The sequence below is a fragment of the Pollicipes pollicipes genome, unplaced genomic scaffold (assembly GCF_011947565.3).
Source record: "Pollicipes pollicipes isolate AB1234 unplaced genomic scaffold, Ppol_2.1 Scaffold_3447;HRSCAF=4054_pilon_pilon_pilon, whole genome shotgun sequence".
Taxonomy (NCBI): domain Eukaryota; kingdom Metazoa; phylum Arthropoda; class Thecostraca; order Pollicipedomorpha; family Pollicipedidae; genus Pollicipes; species Pollicipes pollicipes.
Window position 1 is genome coordinate 38,364,298 of NW_023596297.1, and position 15,042 is coordinate 38,379,339.

Consider the following 15,042-nt stretch of genomic DNA (forward strand, 5'->3'; position numbering starts at 1 on the left):
AACATTAATTGAAAATGTGTAATGTAATGTGTAAAATGTGTAAACATTAGTGAAAAGTTAGGCGCACACGACCCTTCCGGGCGATTGCTTAAAGACCATTTCGTCCCAGCCCGGGGTGTCTACCAGCTGCCATTCTGGCAACATGGAGGCGGGTTCGCCTGATGGGTTCATCCGGAGGCCCTCACAGAAGTATGTTCTACACTGGTGACCTCCCTGGCGCGGAAGGCCCTTTACGGCTTCTGGCCGGCGCATTTGACCCGGAATAGGCGCAAGAGCGCTCATTGGGACAGCAAGATCTCTGATAACCGCAGGTGATCCAATAACTCGCACAGAGACCCATGTTTGGCCAACGGATCCTTGGCTAAAACGGGGTGAAGGGCCCCGCAAGGACCCCGGGTCACCTCGGGCCGTCTCGGGACTCCTTCCGTCACAGGACCCCCTGCTGGACACTGGAGGCCTGACCGTCAAAAGACCACTCATTGTTATAGGGACTCCGGGCGACGCAAATCGCGGGCCTCGGTCTCGTTCCTGCTAGAGAAATGGGGCCCCAGGCCTCATAATAACACGGAGTCAGTTATTCGGTGCAGTAGTCTCCGGCCGAAAGATGTGCCCGCACTATCCCAGGGGTCCACAATCGGCGAAAGAGGCATATTGATTGGCATTTGGGATCACAGCCATACGGGCCAGGATGACCTGCAGCCTTTCGACCCTTACGGCCATTCAGCCTTTCCATCGGCCCGTTTATCGTCAGTCTTGAAGGCCACATCGGTCCATCTTCAGGCGCCCTCGTACATTCCCTGACCAACTCGGGGGCCCTTGTCAACACCTGACCTCCGGTTAGGCGCTGTGTGCCCCTGGCCGACACAGGGGCCCCTCATTGGCTCGGGGTGCACTGACCAATGTAAATCGCGGGTCCTGACCTCGTCCCTGCTTGGGAAATGGGCTCACAGGCCCAGACTCGGGCCCGATCGGTGCCCCGGGGCCCCTCTGGCTGGTATTTGAGGGTGCTATCTGCGCCCCTTCACTGACCTTTAGCCAGTCCTTCGGGTCCCATGTCGGATTTACGGTGCTCCCATTTGAGTTTTCGTCGTGGTCGCCTAAATGACACTTCAGGCTTAGGATCAATCACTTTCTCCCCACGACAGTCCGACATCAAGGGCAAACTGAGTTCGGGGGACGGGCAAAAAAGTGGAAAACAACAAAAGGATCCCCAAAACGTATGGTAACAAGCAGAGGCGGATCCAGAGAGGGGGGCTACGACCCCCCCCCCCCCCCTTGGGCCCCAAACGGGCCCTTTGGCTCCCGGGGCCGATAGCCGGCCGAACAGGTGGTTTTTTAACACAAAACGCAACAAAACTGGGTATCTCTGGATTTGCAGACCACCAAGAAGTTGTAAGCAAAAGTGAAGGGCCCATGAAGTCCCAGAAGGGCCCAGAAGTCCCAAAAACTACTCAATGATTGGAAAAGTTGTGGAATGGAAATTTTAAGCCCCATTACACCCTCTAGGGACCCATGTTGTTTCCGGGGAACCTATATGTCCCTTGCAGGTTCATTTCCGTCGTTTAGGAGCATTCCACGTTGTCCTTCATTTCTTTGCATTTGCTCAGAGGGCCCTGCGCTGTTGTTGGGACCCTTCCTGTTTGTGTGCCGGGGAATTCCTGTCAATCACGGGCCATTCCACGGATCATTTCCATTCGCCAGAAAGGCCCTGTGAGCGGTAGCCAGAGTCTCATAACTTAACCTGCCAGGGTATTCTCGGTTGCTCAGGGGCCCTTTACGTGGGCATCGGCTGACCTACCGACACACTTGCGATATGCCCATGGGCCCTCTACAGGTCAGGGTATACATTGCTACCTCATGTTGAAAAAGACCATTGTACATCAATCGTCGTTTTTAAGGCAGAGCATATCGTAATTAATCGTGAAACAGGTCATCTAAACTCTTACCTTGGAACTTAAATAAACACGATAGCGAACATCCGAGCGCACACAGGCAGCAACCGCGACCCCGGCGCCATTTCTACGCGTGATCGCAACATTACCGCGTGATTACAACCTTACTGCGCATCAAGAACCATAAAAATGTACGAGGCCAAGGTAACAAGAATCCAATGAAATGTGTTCCCCGCGTATCCAAGCAGTTTTACGTAGTGTTTGTAGATTGGTCGACACGGTGGGGAAATATGACGTTTTTGGGTGGGAATGAAAAGCAAAATGAGAGTATGGGGGCTAAACAAAACTTCCTAATACGGTACATATATGTGGCATGGAGCATGGATGCCGATGGGACACTGGGTTGAAGGGGATGGGGTGGGGGGTTGGGTTAGGTTAGGTTAGGTTAGGTTAGGTTAGGTTAGGTTAGGTTAGGTTATGTTGGGCTGCTAGGCTAGGCTAGGTTAGGTTAGGCTAAGCCAGGCTACCTTGGGCTAGTTAGGTTAGGTTAGGTTAGGTTAGGTTAGGTTAGGTTAGGTTAGATTAGGTTAGGCTAGTTTAGGCTATGTTCTGGACTATTTTGGCCTGTCCGTTTCATAAACGTACCTAGACGCGATAAGAAACGCATTTCATTGCATTGTTATTGTTCACTTGGTCCCGTACATTTTTTATGGTTCTTGACAAGCAGAAATATTGTATTACGCGACGATCACGCAGAAACGGCCCTGGGGAGTTGAGACGGTGGTGTGTGTGAGGCGCTCGGGAGCTCGCGATCGTAGTTATTAAAATCCGAAGGTAGGAGCAGGAATTTACCTGTTTTAAGATTATTTACGATATGTTCCGCCTTGAACACGACGAATGATGTACAGTGATTTTTTCTAACGTTAGGTACAAATATATACCTACACTCCTCTACATTGGTCTAGGGTGTTTCCAATTCTCTGTCACTTGCTTAGGGTCCTACACTCTTGTCGCGGGCGCATCCAATGGCCTGCTTGGGCACACTCAGTCGTTTGATCTTTGCATGCGCGCTCAGTGCAGGACGATGGGAGTTGGCTGGACATGCTTTCAGGCACGATGCGACACACGTGGCTTGGTGCGTCGCAATCCGCTCGTGAGTTGGTTATAATTTCAAACGGCGCAGCGGAGCATGGCGAAACACTGCCGTAATTCGCTGCGCTACAGCACGACAGTGATCGTTTGATGTCTATCACTCATTGAGCCCACCTTTTACCGAGATTCTGCATTTTTGCACTATCTTGCCTCCAAGGCTGCCAATCCGCGTATGCACGACACGTACAACCATCTGAAAGATTCTTGGAGGGTGTATAAGCCCGGTGCGTAACCGCCCTCTGTTTTGGAGGGTGCATAGGCCCGGTGCGTAACCGCCCTCCGTTTTGGAGGGTGTATACGCACTGCTTTATCAGAAAATGGCGAGCCCATGAAATGCTTGCATGATTGAATTGGTGCAAATATATACCACCGGGAATGTCGGCATCGTATCTATTCTTGTAAAATGTGCTGGGATGCTATATACCGATAACATAGAGCATACAGACATGACCTCCCTCGTAACACCCAGTTCCACTTTTAAACTAATTGTCTGGTCACATGGAAATTCTAAGGAACACGGCAAGGCCAATGACAAAAACATGCTTCAAACTTCCACTATCGCTTGCTATATATTTTGAAGGATGTGCTATGTGTTTGGTATTTCGTGAATATCCCCATGATACTAATTTATGTTTCTCCTTTTCTGCATGACGAAATTGTGATGCTCAACATAACCGCAATACATACCCAGGAATATGCATTCGGGTCCGGAAATGAAACCGGAAAAGCGCCGTTTGAATAAATTTGTCGAAGTAAAGCTTGTATGCAAGTCGGAGACAAACCAAAATTAGAAAAAAACTTCAGTCAAGTGTTTGATGGCTTGCATTGATTAAGGAGCTTTAAACCATATTGGGATCACAATTAGGCCAAATCATGTTTCTTTAGAATCTGTTTTTGCTATGCATAACTGTGACCGTTGGCTGTAGATCTGCGGATGATTATCGGAGGGATAATTATTCGTTGAATAATTTCCCCTCGGCCGAGCGAGCCCTCAGAGTAACCTTGGCCCTTTGGTGGTAATGACATCTTTTTGGTGCTGATTTGCCCTTAATCACGTTTCAACAATTTGCGGCATATATAGCGCAGAAAACCCTGCGAAGTGGGGCGTTTTGATGACGTGATGTGAATGTGTCACATTGGACGTGACGGTGCTGCTGCTTGGTTGGCGCTATTCTCCATTATTTTTCCCGCCATTGCACTTAGTGTAGACCGGTGAAACTTTCTTGGGTTGATATGGAACGATGACAGAATGCCTGCAGTGTCGTAGGCGTGAGACGACGAAGATTCGTGGAAGATAAGGGGTTGACACAGTTTTACGTGATGGAGGCACAAAACTTGCGGAACGTACGTCAGCAGACTCCGTGAGATGTGGATTTCCAGTACCAGTGTGAATGCGGGCAAAGATAGCAAACCAATAGTTATCAGGATCATTTTTCATTTTGTAGTCTGATGTTTGTTTCATTGATTTTTGGGCTTAGCAATAGATGTTTGATGTTTTTTGAAATGTATTATGAAGTTAATCAGAACATCAGTATTGCTGCTACCTTCATGGTCCCATCTGATTTAAGTGTGTTAAGTTAACCAGTCTTCTAAGGATTTGAGCCACACACATCCAGAGTTTTCATCATTATAGGCTGAGTGTCAAATTTCCTTGAACTCTGGATCTGGAAATGCAGTAAATTCCTGCAAAGTTATCCAGTGTCTAGTTAAACCTCTAGGCCCTGGGGCAGGGTAGCCTCTGTGGGGGTTCCTTGCCACCCATGGCCATGTTTTTGACCATGACATGCATCCACAGAGTACAGGTTTGACAGTTTTATGTTTTATGGTCATTATTAACTGTTTCATAGATGTGTTTATTCAATTTTGTGTTACACAAATATGTTATTAACTAGCAGGTGTGCATCTGAGGAATGATATGTGTCCAACATCTCATGAACTTCTTCCCTTCACAGCTGAGAGACTTCCTGCAGATGTACAACCGTATATCAGAAACATGTTTTACTCAGTGTATAAGTAGTCTGCTTGAAAGGGATATTCAGGAAGATGAGGTAGGTCATGGGCAAGTGTTTGCTTTATCATGCCTGACCTCATTAAGCCCTGCATGTGGACTATTTTGGTATAGTTATGACTGGTTTGTACTTGGGGATGTAGTTGTGGTATGGCAGCTATCAAAGTATGATGTGCCGAGGGGTATAACAGGGATATAATTTCTTGTATAACTATGTGTAGATATGTGGTGTGTGTTTGTTTTTTTGAAATAGCTATGTTTTGATGTTGACCTGCTTGAAAGAACCTGTAGTCTTTGAAAATTTGGGGTTGATAGCAGCTGTCTCTTCCTTTCCTGAATTGTGTAATGCTCTTGCAATCTAATGATGGCAAAGTAATATTTGTTTTGTGTAGAACAGGACTATATTTGTTTGATGTGTTGGTTGTGGTTTGTCAAATCTACTAGTGTTGGGTTAGTATGCTGTAGGGAGTGTCACCCTGACACCATTAATGGGTCACCAGCTGGATCCATTTACTGACTTTTGTCAAATATTGGTGCAATGTTTGTGAACCCTAAGTGAAGGTTGATGGTTTGTGTAGCTGTTTGTAGCATGTAGGATGGATTCAGCTCTGTTATTGGGCTGTGTGTTTGCTGGAAATTCTGAACTGTGGATTAAAGTGCCTTGTGATATTCAGTGAAATGTTAGGGGTTGTGACTGATTTGGGTTCATAGGATGCATTTCTTTCATTCTCACTGTGATGTTGTTCATTGAATAATATGTTGTCACCATGCATGTGAATGAGCCTCAAGTGTGAGTGAACATGTGTTGTTTTACTGCACACTTCCCTTTTGACATCTGGTTTTGAAACAATTCCTTTGCAACAGCAGATTTTGTCACCATTACACTATGATAACATGGTAGTACTGAAGATCCTATCATTGAATCATTGATGTAGTGCATTATTTATTGTCTGCCGAAGGTTTGGCAATCTTGGTCATGCTTTATTTTCTTTCAGCTAATGTGTGTTCAACACTGTGCTGACAAGCATGTCAACTCAAATCAGAAGATAATGACAGTGTTTATGGAGGTGCAGCCACAGGTTGTGGCCAAGCGTGTGGAAAAGATGGAGAAGGATGCTGCTGAGGCACAGGCCAAGCTGGCAGCTGCTGAGTCCAGCCCAGCCCAGTGATCCTGTGATCCCAGCCATACAGACTGAGCTGTGATCCCAGGCAGATGTGGAACTGTGATTCCAGAGAAAGTGAATTATTACTCCAGCTGCATTCTCGGACTAAAACGCCTGCCCGGGGGTAGGACCGCTGCCACCCGACCAGCCCGAACTGTGATGTTGCTACGATCTTTGCGCGCCGCCGCCGCCGTCTCCGCCCCGTCCGTCCGCCGGTGCCTGACGGGTCCGGTGCCGGCCGCCGTCCTGCCGCGTGCCGGCCTGTCGGCTCCGACACGCCTCTGTCACGCGACGCCGCCCAGCCAGCCGCTGGCGCGCCTGCAGCCGCGGCTGGCGCTCTCCTTCACCTGCAAGGTGTGCAGCACGCGCGTGCACAAGCATATTTCGAAGTTGTCGTACGAGCGCGGCGTGGTGATCGTCGAGTGTTCGGGCTGTCGGAACCGACACCTGATCTCCGATCATCTGGGCTGGTTTGCTGACGTGCAGGGCCGCACTGTGGAGGAGATCCTGGCGCGGCGCGGCGAGAAGGTGACGCGCATCGGCGCTGACGGCACCGTCGAGGCGGCGCCGCCAAAGGCGCCGCCCTGCCCCGGCGTCGAGAGCTAGTGGCGCCTCCTTTGTGTCATCCGCCGTCGCTGCCGCGTCGACATAGGGCGCGGTGATCGGACAGCGCGTTGAACACGCTCGGCCTCGGTGTGTCCGCCGGGTCCCTGGTGAGCGGGGCAAGAGGTCAGACCGGGCTGCACGCCGGCGGTGCGCCCTGGAGTCGTTCGTTCGGTGGAGGCACCGTACGACGATCCGCAGCCGTGTACCGGCGACTGCCAAGCGTGATGTCGGCCTGCCTGCTGATCCTAATCGGCCTGCCTGGCAGCGGCAAGACGACGCTGGCTGGCCGACTGTGCGCCCAGCTGGCCGACATCTATCACCTGGTCCACGTCGAGTACGACGCGGTCATCGATCTGGAGGAGCAGGTGCGGCTGCAGGCGGCGCGTGCTGCCGGCGACGACGACGACGCCTGGCGCGCCGCGCGCCGCGCGCTCGAAGCGGCCGTGGAGGCGATGCTGACTGGCGGCGAGGTGCCGGCTGACACGCTGCCGGCCGTGCTCCGCCAGCCGGTGGCTCGCCCTGCCGGCCGGCCGGCAGGGCGGCCGGCCGTCCTCATCATTGACGACAACATGTACCTGCGCAGCATGCGCTACCGCTTCTTCCAGCTGGCGCGCCGACTGCGGCTGGGCTTCGCGCAGGCGCTGCTGGCGACGCCGGACGCCGAGTGCCGCCGCCGGAACGCCACGCGTTGCCGACCTGTGCCCGAGGCGGCCATCGATGCGATGGCGGGACGGCTGGAGCGGCCGCAGCCGGCGCGCCTCTGGGAGGCTCGCAGCGTGACGCTGCCGGCCGACGCCGACCCGCTGCCGGCCGTGGTCGCCCTGCTGGCGGCCGCGCTGCGGACGCCGGCCGCGCCGCTCGTCGACAACAGCCTGGAGGCGGCCGAGTCTCGGCGGCGCTGCTCCACAAGCCAGCTGCACCAGCTGGACCGACAGCTGCGCCAGATGGTGCGCCAGCGCGCCGCCGGCTGCGGCGAGCGCGCGCGCACGGCAAACGCGGCGCGGCAGCGGCTGCTGCGTCGCGCGCGCGCCGGCGAGGTGGACCTAAACACGGAGCCGGCGGACGAGGAGCGGTTCGCGGAGGCGGTCAGTCAGCTGTTGGAGGCGGAGCTGGAGTGTAGTGTGACGGACGCGTGACGGGCTTCGCCCTAGTGACGTAAACAGTGGCCTAGAAGGCTTTTGGTATCCGCGCTAAGCAGAATGGGATGGGTACGTGTCGCTAGTGGAATGCATCCGATGTTGTCATTGCCTATGGGACGGATCGGTTTATGTTGTTGAGGACGCTGGGAAATACATTGTCATGAGTGAAGTCTGCTTGACTTGACGTCTTTGTAGTCGGTTTCGGAACGGACCATGACTGTGCTATTGTCCAAAACTCACAGCGGTGCTTGCTGAACATTTTAAAAGTAGGCAGACGGGGCGTGTGTCATAGTTTTAAAAAGGCAGCAATTTTTTCAATGGCCTATCCTCCTTCAGGTTAGTGAGAGTCCCACCTCAAGGAGCGAATTAGAATGGCCAAAGCACGGCTCAGCTGTGTGACGATGCGCGTTTTTAGGTCAGCGTTGCGAATGAGCCCCCATCACACGCGCGTTGCGCGATGGGACGCACTGTAATGGATTGAAGTCTGATCTCCGAAGAGTATCCGTCGCAGGTAGGACTCGGGTCAAGCACAAGTGTTCTCGTGGGGCTGATTCTTGTGCGCCTTTCGTCGAGGAGATATGTGCTGGAATCCAATGGCCTTTTGAGCGAACTGACTTTTGCCTATTTTAGTTTATTTTGTCTATATTGTCTTCAAATTACCTACCCTATACGGTAACAGTCCACCGTGCTCTGTATCTGTTTTCTGTCTGTGCGCTGGAGGAGTGCGCCCATCGACGGTGGACCGTCACCCGCTAGCAGTCAGTGGTGCTGTCGCCGTGACCCGGCAGCGACGGGTGCAGAAATGTGCCGAGCCGAGCCGTGCTGCAGCTGCGGTCCCGAGCTGGGGTCAGTGACCGCGTGCGGAGGTCGGCTGCCGCCTGGGCCGCGCTGATCCACAGCTGGCGGCCATATGACACGGACGGGCCTGGCGGCCCTCTGAGCGCGCGCTGCTAACGGCCGGTGACACGACACACCAGCGCAGCTGATACCGCACCCTGGCGATACTGCACGCGCCAGATGCCTTTTTGCTGTGTTTATCTTGGCAGGCGACTAACACAGACCTGCGATCGTTACGGGCCATTTGTCAGCAGTGGAGCCTTCGGGCTGGGTCTCCGGCGATAGTGCGTATCTAGATAAGAGAGAGAGAGAGAGAGAGAGAGAGAGAGAGAGAGAGAGAGAGAGAGAGATATATATATATATATATATATATATATATATATATATATATATATATATATATATATATATATATATATGTGTGTGTGTGTGTGTGTGTGTTTATATATATATATATATATATATATATATATATATATATATATATATATATATAAATGTGCATATATTTATGAAACATACATTTTACCTTTAATAACCGAAGCATGGACCAGACGCTACCGCGAGTTAAATCTGCCTTAAGTTTGCTGTTAATAAACCGACAAATTCACGAGTTAAATCACTGCGTGAAATGAACCACCGGCCTTCCCATCAATCGCTCCAGTTCATAATGGCCCAGCGGACTCCTTAAACCGATAAAACTTAGAAACCTTGCCAGAATTTCATCTGCAATGTACAGCAATAGCAAGGTTCCCAAGAATACAGATGAATGATCAAAATGGGTCAACAATTTACATTAACATAGCCAGGACATTTTTGTCTGGATATCTTCAACATTCCATCGGAACTGATAGTGGCGCAAATTCCGTGCGCCGCGCAGTGTCGGTTTCCCAGACGCGCAGCGGTTAACGCAGGCGCGTGAACCACTACACTATCGGCACTCGGCGTGCGGGTTCCAACGTTTTGATTTTATTTGTTTCGCTCGTCGATTCTGGAAAAGAATGCACGTTCCCATGGAAACGCGGGATGGTCTTTTTTGTGCGTTTTGAACCCATTTCGACCCATTCCATTCGGCACTAATTTTTCTTCCTCCCCCCCCCCCCCCCCCCCCCTGTGTCTTTCCGGTAAAGGAACACCCTTGAGTGCAACACTACGGGACACGTTGTTTTTTTCCCCAGTCAAGAGGTGAAGGCCCATTCTGTCCCACCGCGGTGTGTTTTCTGGACGACATTCTGGTGATGCGGGGCGGCATCCTCTGGCCGATCCGAAGGCCCTTAGGCCCTTACATCATATTACATTGGTCCGCTCCCTGAAGCGGCAGGCGGCCTTCTGACCCGCGCAGTTGATCCCGGATTTGCGCATGAACCGTCGTTAACGCAACAACATTCCTGCTCACCGCAGTTGGTCAAGTAACTGGCACATAGACCCCAGTTGGGCTTAACGGGCCCATGCTCGAATAGGAATGGGGTGCCCACCGTTCGGTAGTGGCGGCCCTGACTGGCACGGGACTCTTGTAGTACCTCAATATGAGCACTCATCATAAGTTTTTGTTTCCTTCAATTGCCAGAGGGCCCCGACCAACGCAGGAGACCTTCTGCCATTTGGGCTACCGCCCCCGTCCCTATTGAACAAATCTTCTCCGACCGATTCGAGATTCCTTGTTAACACAATGTCCTGTTAGGCACTTTGGGTCCCTGAGCGATACAGGAGCCCGACCTATGTAAATTGCGGGTCTGGCCTTGTCCCTGCTTGGGGAATGGGCTCGTAAAGCTCAGACCAATACGAAGCTCACTGTTAGTTGTTCATGATCTCTGGCCGAAATAGAGGCACGCTCTGTCTCAGGAGTCCCTATCGGTGCAGGAGATGCTTTCAGTCAGTCTTTTGGGCTCGTATGCCCTCCAACCGGGTCTTTGATAGTCGGTTCCTGTGGGCCGCCCAGGCCCCATTTCGGGCCTTATCAAACCCCTGTGCCCTGCGCCTTGTGCTCACAAGGGCCCCGAGCCCATCTGCTAGGCGCTGTGGGCCTCTGACATACAGGACCCCCGACCCCCGGCCCACTGCCGACGGGGAGCCGACCATGAGGTACGGTGGTCCCTGACCTACATATAGGCTCATATCGACTCAGGGGTTCCCTTTCGGGGCAAAGGGCCCTCTGACCGTTATTTGAGGGTCCGCCTTCGCAGGTCTGAGCAACTGAATAAGACTACGAGCAGCCCTTTATGCCTTTAGATCCTCCAACCAGGCCCTCGATCGTCGGACCGGGTGCCCCCCCCCCCCCCCCCAAGGCTCTTCGGGCCTCCTCGAACACTGCATCTGGCCGATTCAGACCCTTGACCACTCAGGGCACCTGTTAGGCGTTGTGGGGCCCCGAGCAATGTAAATCGCTGGCTCCGGCTTTGTCCATGCCTGGGAAATGGACGCTTAAGTCCATGCCGTCGCGGAGCCGACTGTGCGTTACTGGTGGCGTCTGACCAAAATATAGGCTCTTATGGCTCAGTGGGCCCCTTATCAGCGCGCAGAGCTCTCTGGTTGGCATCTGAGTGCCCGGCCCTGCGGTCTGGGGCCACTGAATAGACTCCTGGCTAGCTCTTTGGGCCCCTCGGGCCCTCAAATCGAGCCCTTAATCGTAGAACCTAAGGGGGGAGGGCACACATGCCTCCTGTGCCCCCCTTCCCCTGCCCGTGGTTCTGCTAACTCCCGCCTGATACAGCTGCTCGACGGAAGCTCCGTCGACTGCTCTGCAAGATCTTATGCGCTACTGTTGTCATTAGTTGCGCGCGTTGTACGCTTTTCCGTTTGCTTATTTGATGTCGTTTTTACTTTTACCTTGGTGCCACGGACTAGTGATGTGATGCATGCTAGTAATGCATGATCCGAAAGACAAGCACCGCCCGAGATTGGTCCCAGAACTATTAGTATACCTCCACACCATCAAGCTGGCCCCAACAGACAGCAGGCTCAGTGGTTCACTTTATTATCGATTATACAGTGGATAAACACGCAACGCACGGCTGCGACTATGTAACAACGGACACGCACGTGGCTATGAAAGACGAACAGGATCGCCGCGGCTGGCGACACGGCGACCTTTGGCAGTTGGCGTCGATTCTGGGTCCGCGACGCGTCGACCAATTTGATTCGTTAATGCCCGCGCATGCGCATAACTGTGCGCGTCCGACGGTGCCGCCGCGAGGAGGCCGGCGGTGGCGTGTCTTTATGGCCGATGGGAGAGGAGCAGAGTCCAGCAGTAGTTGGTCGGAGTCGAGGGAAGGCGGAGGGCAGAGGTCGCTCGTCGGCACTGCTGGCGGCGCGGAGAGACTCCGCCGGCATAGCAAGCCCGCCTCCTCTGGCAGTGCCGAGGCAAACGGTCACAGCGAGATCTTCGGGGCTGCCTGGTCTTGGCTAGGAAATGGCTACGGTGATATCAGTAAAGGAACAGCACTGAGTCGCAACAAAACGAACGGCACGCGCTTCATTGCTTGGGAAATGTAACAAAGACCTGCATAAATTCGAACTAAATATCACTCCGCTGAAGAACAACAACTGGATCACGGCCACGTGAGCTTTTATGAACAATCGCCTGGGGTGGGCTGAAAGAGGTCGGGCGTGGCCCCACTGTGCTCGCGGAGCGCTGGTCGCTGGGGACAGCGGCAGCGCACCGCGCTGGCGCTCGACCACGAAGCGCCGCTCGCGTCCGATCCACTGACCACGCACACGCACGCACATTCCGAGACCGTACACACGCTCACACCAGCGTCCTGTCTTTGAGCTATCGCCTACCGCGCGCCACCCTTCGCGGCGGCGGCAGTGGCGGCGCGCGCCGTCCCGGTCGAGATCCTTTGTTTCGGTCGTGTGGCTCCGGCGCCGACGTCGCCCCCAGCCCGCCGGACTGGCGGCCTTCCGCCCAACACCTCTGCCAGCACCGCGCGAGCCGTCCCCGGCCCCGCGGCCCTACTTCTCCTTGGCGTCCAGGTCGGAGAAGTCGCGCAGCACGACCATGGCGTAGTCGAGCCGGTCGCGGAGGGCGCGGCAGCAGCCGACGGCGCCCAGCTCCGACAGTGGGTAAGAGGCGGCGCGACGCTCCGAGTTGATGTAGGTGACGGTGAGCTCAGAGCTGCCGCTCGCAGACAGGATTACCTTCGTGTGGTCTTTGAAGAAGTTGATCTGTGGCAGAGGAGGGACGATCACACTCCATAACAGGCATGGCAGGATGCAGGGACCACGAAAAGACAATAAAGTTACAATATCGCACAACACCAAGAGGCTTCGAGCGTTATCACCACCATGCCGATGCCAGGCACTGCACCATATTACAGTGTGCATATCTACACGACTTCGGGCGTTATCACCACGATGCCAATGCCAGGCACTGCACTATATTGCAGTGTGCACATCTACACGACTTCGAGCGTTATCATCACAATGCCAATGCCAGGCACTGCACTATATTGCAGTGTCCACATCTATACGACTTCGTTCAACGACTAACACATTGACCTTTCCCGAACAATTAGCTTCACACTAAACGTTAGCTTGTTAATTCGCTTCATATGTATCCTAAATTTCAAAACTCATTTGATGCAAGCGTGTCTACCCACATATATTGATTTCCGACTTATTTATTGTCTGTCACTTGAGTTTGAGACAGCAGTCAAGTGTACGGATTCGCTTCACCTCAAACACAAACCAGCTCAAAACCACACGACCCTTAACTCGCGGCGTCCTAACCAAGACCCTGTGCTCCATCCACCGCCCGCCCCTCCCCGGCCCGCCGCGGTGTCCAGACGCCGCCCGTCCCTTCCCGACCCGCCGCGGTGTCCATCCGCCGCCCGCCCCTCCCGACCCGCCGCGGTGTCCAGCCGCCGCCCGCCCCTCCCGACCCGCCGCGGTGTCCGGCCACCGCCCGTCCCTCCCGACCCGCCGCGGTGTCCAGCTCCCGCCCGCCCCTCCCCGGCCCGCCGCGGTGTCCAGCTACCGCCCGTCCCTCCCCGACCCGCCGCGGTATCCAGCCGCCGCCCGCCCCTCCCCGGCCCGCCGCGGTGTCCAGCCGCCGCCCGCCCCTCCCCGGCCCGCCGCGGTGTCCAGCTACCGCCCGTCCCTCCCTGCCCGCCGCAGTGTCCAGCCGCCGCCCGTCCCTCCCGACCCGCCGCGGCCGGGCCGACGGTCGGCCTCTCACCCACCTGCAGCGTGCCGTTGGACAGCTGCATGATGATGGCGCGGTGCGTGCGCACCCAGCGGCGCATGTGCACCTCAGGCACGACCGACGGCGGGCCGGCGGCGGCCGCCGCCGCCACGCGCGTCTCTCCGCCCTCCGTCAGGTTTTCGTCCATGTACTGACTGAAGTAGCGCAGCAGCGTGAACCGCTCGCGCAGCAGGCCCGGCACCTGGGACGGCTCGTACGAGCACGAGCGGCCGTGCCGGCCCACAAAGTCCACCCGGCTGTGGAGGGCGCGGAGGCGCGGTCAGACGGGCCAACCGATAGCCGGGACGAGGCCGGTCACGGGCGGCAGGCAGGCATACAGGCATGCAGGAAACGGCACACAAGCTGCATTGGTAGCTTGAAGTAATTCAGGTCATATAAGCTGCATATGTCCAAGAGAGTTTCAGCCTCGTGGCAATCTGCTTTCCAACTTAACATACAGCAATAATACACGTTACACCGCGCGAACAGCAATCGCTACCAGCGGCCAGCTGCGGTGCAGCGCCACTGCCTGCGCTCCAGTCAGGGTCCGGCCGTGAGAGGCGGCCACGCTCACACACTGCATGTGCTCCAGTCAGGGTCCGGCCGTGAGAGGCGGCCACGCTCACACACTGCCTGCGCTCCAGTCAGGGTCCGGCCGTGAGAGGCGGCCATACTCGCACGCCCAAGGCCTACCTCTTGTCCTGCAGGTATAAAACTTTGGTGGAGTCGTTGAAGAGCACGCCGACGCTCCTGTCACTCAGCTGGAAGCCAAAGCCGTACTTATTGCTGTAGTCGATCCACTTGGTGATGAACAGTGGCGAGTGCACCACCGGCTCCGGGTTGGTGTCGGAGTCTGAAGCATCGCGTGGTCCAGCTCAGGGAGCGGCGCGAACCGGCAGCTCGGCGTCACCGGGGAACATCAACGGCGGCCATCAACGGCAGCGTCACCGGGTAACATCAGCGGTGGCCAGCAACGGCAGTCACCGGGCAACATCAACGGCGGCCATCAATGACAGTGCAAGGTATCAACACAAATGGCGGATAGTAGTGACAGCCAAACAGT

General features: G+C 54.7%; 3 protein-coding genes across 3 annotated transcripts in view; 2 read left to right on the forward strand and 1 right to left on the reverse strand.

The window, feature by feature from the left end:
- Window positions 1-6,224: 6,224 nt before the first annotated feature.
- LOC119092615 (DNL-type zinc finger protein) lies at window positions 6,225-6,854 on the forward strand. Its single transcript, XM_037215576.1, has one exon. It carries the CDS (start codon window positions 6,375-6,377, stop codon window positions 6,819-6,821), a length of 447 nt encoding a protein of 148 aa, XP_037071471.1. The 5' UTR covers window positions 6,225-6,374; the 3' UTR covers window positions 6,822-6,854.
- A 169-nt stretch (window positions 6,855-7,023) lies between these two features.
- Window positions 7,024-7,957, forward strand: Pstk (Phosphoseryl tRNA kinase). The gene is made up of 2 exons (XM_037215485.1): window positions 7,024-7,615; window positions 7,859-7,957. Exons 1-2 carry the CDS (start codon window positions 7,046-7,048, stop codon window positions 7,955-7,957), a joined length of 669 nt encoding a protein of 222 aa, XP_037071380.1. The 5' UTR covers window positions 7,024-7,045.
- Window positions 7,958-11,754: 3,797 nt separating this feature from the next.
- LOC119091546 (serine/threonine-protein kinase PLK1) overlaps window positions 11,755-15,042 on the reverse strand; it is a 58,384-nt gene continuing 55,096 nt past the window's right edge. The window contains exons 8-10 of the mRNA XM_037214356.1: window positions 14,673-14,832; window positions 13,978-14,236; window positions 11,755-12,961 (exon numbers count right to left, since the gene is read on the reverse strand). Of these exons, the coding sequence (XP_037070251.1) occupies window positions 12,749-12,961; window positions 13,978-14,236; window positions 14,673-14,832 (632 nt within the window). The 3' untranslated portion in view covers window positions 11,755-12,748. The remainder of the gene's footprint in view (window positions 12,962-13,977; window positions 14,237-14,672; window positions 14,833-15,042) is intronic.

Coding starts and splice junctions, on each gene's coding strand:
- LOC119092615 (XM_037215576.1), top strand. CDS start 6,375: ATGTTGCTACGATCTTTGCGCGCCGCCGCCGCCGTCTCCGCCCCGTCC.
- Pstk (XM_037215485.1), top strand. CDS start 7,046: ATGTCGGCCTGCCTGCTGATCCTAATCGGCCTGCCTGGCAGCGGCAAG. Junction 7,616..7,858: donor GCGTGACGCTGCCGGCCGAC/GCCGACCCGCTG, acceptor CGCGCCGGCGAG/GTGGACCTAAACACGGAGCC.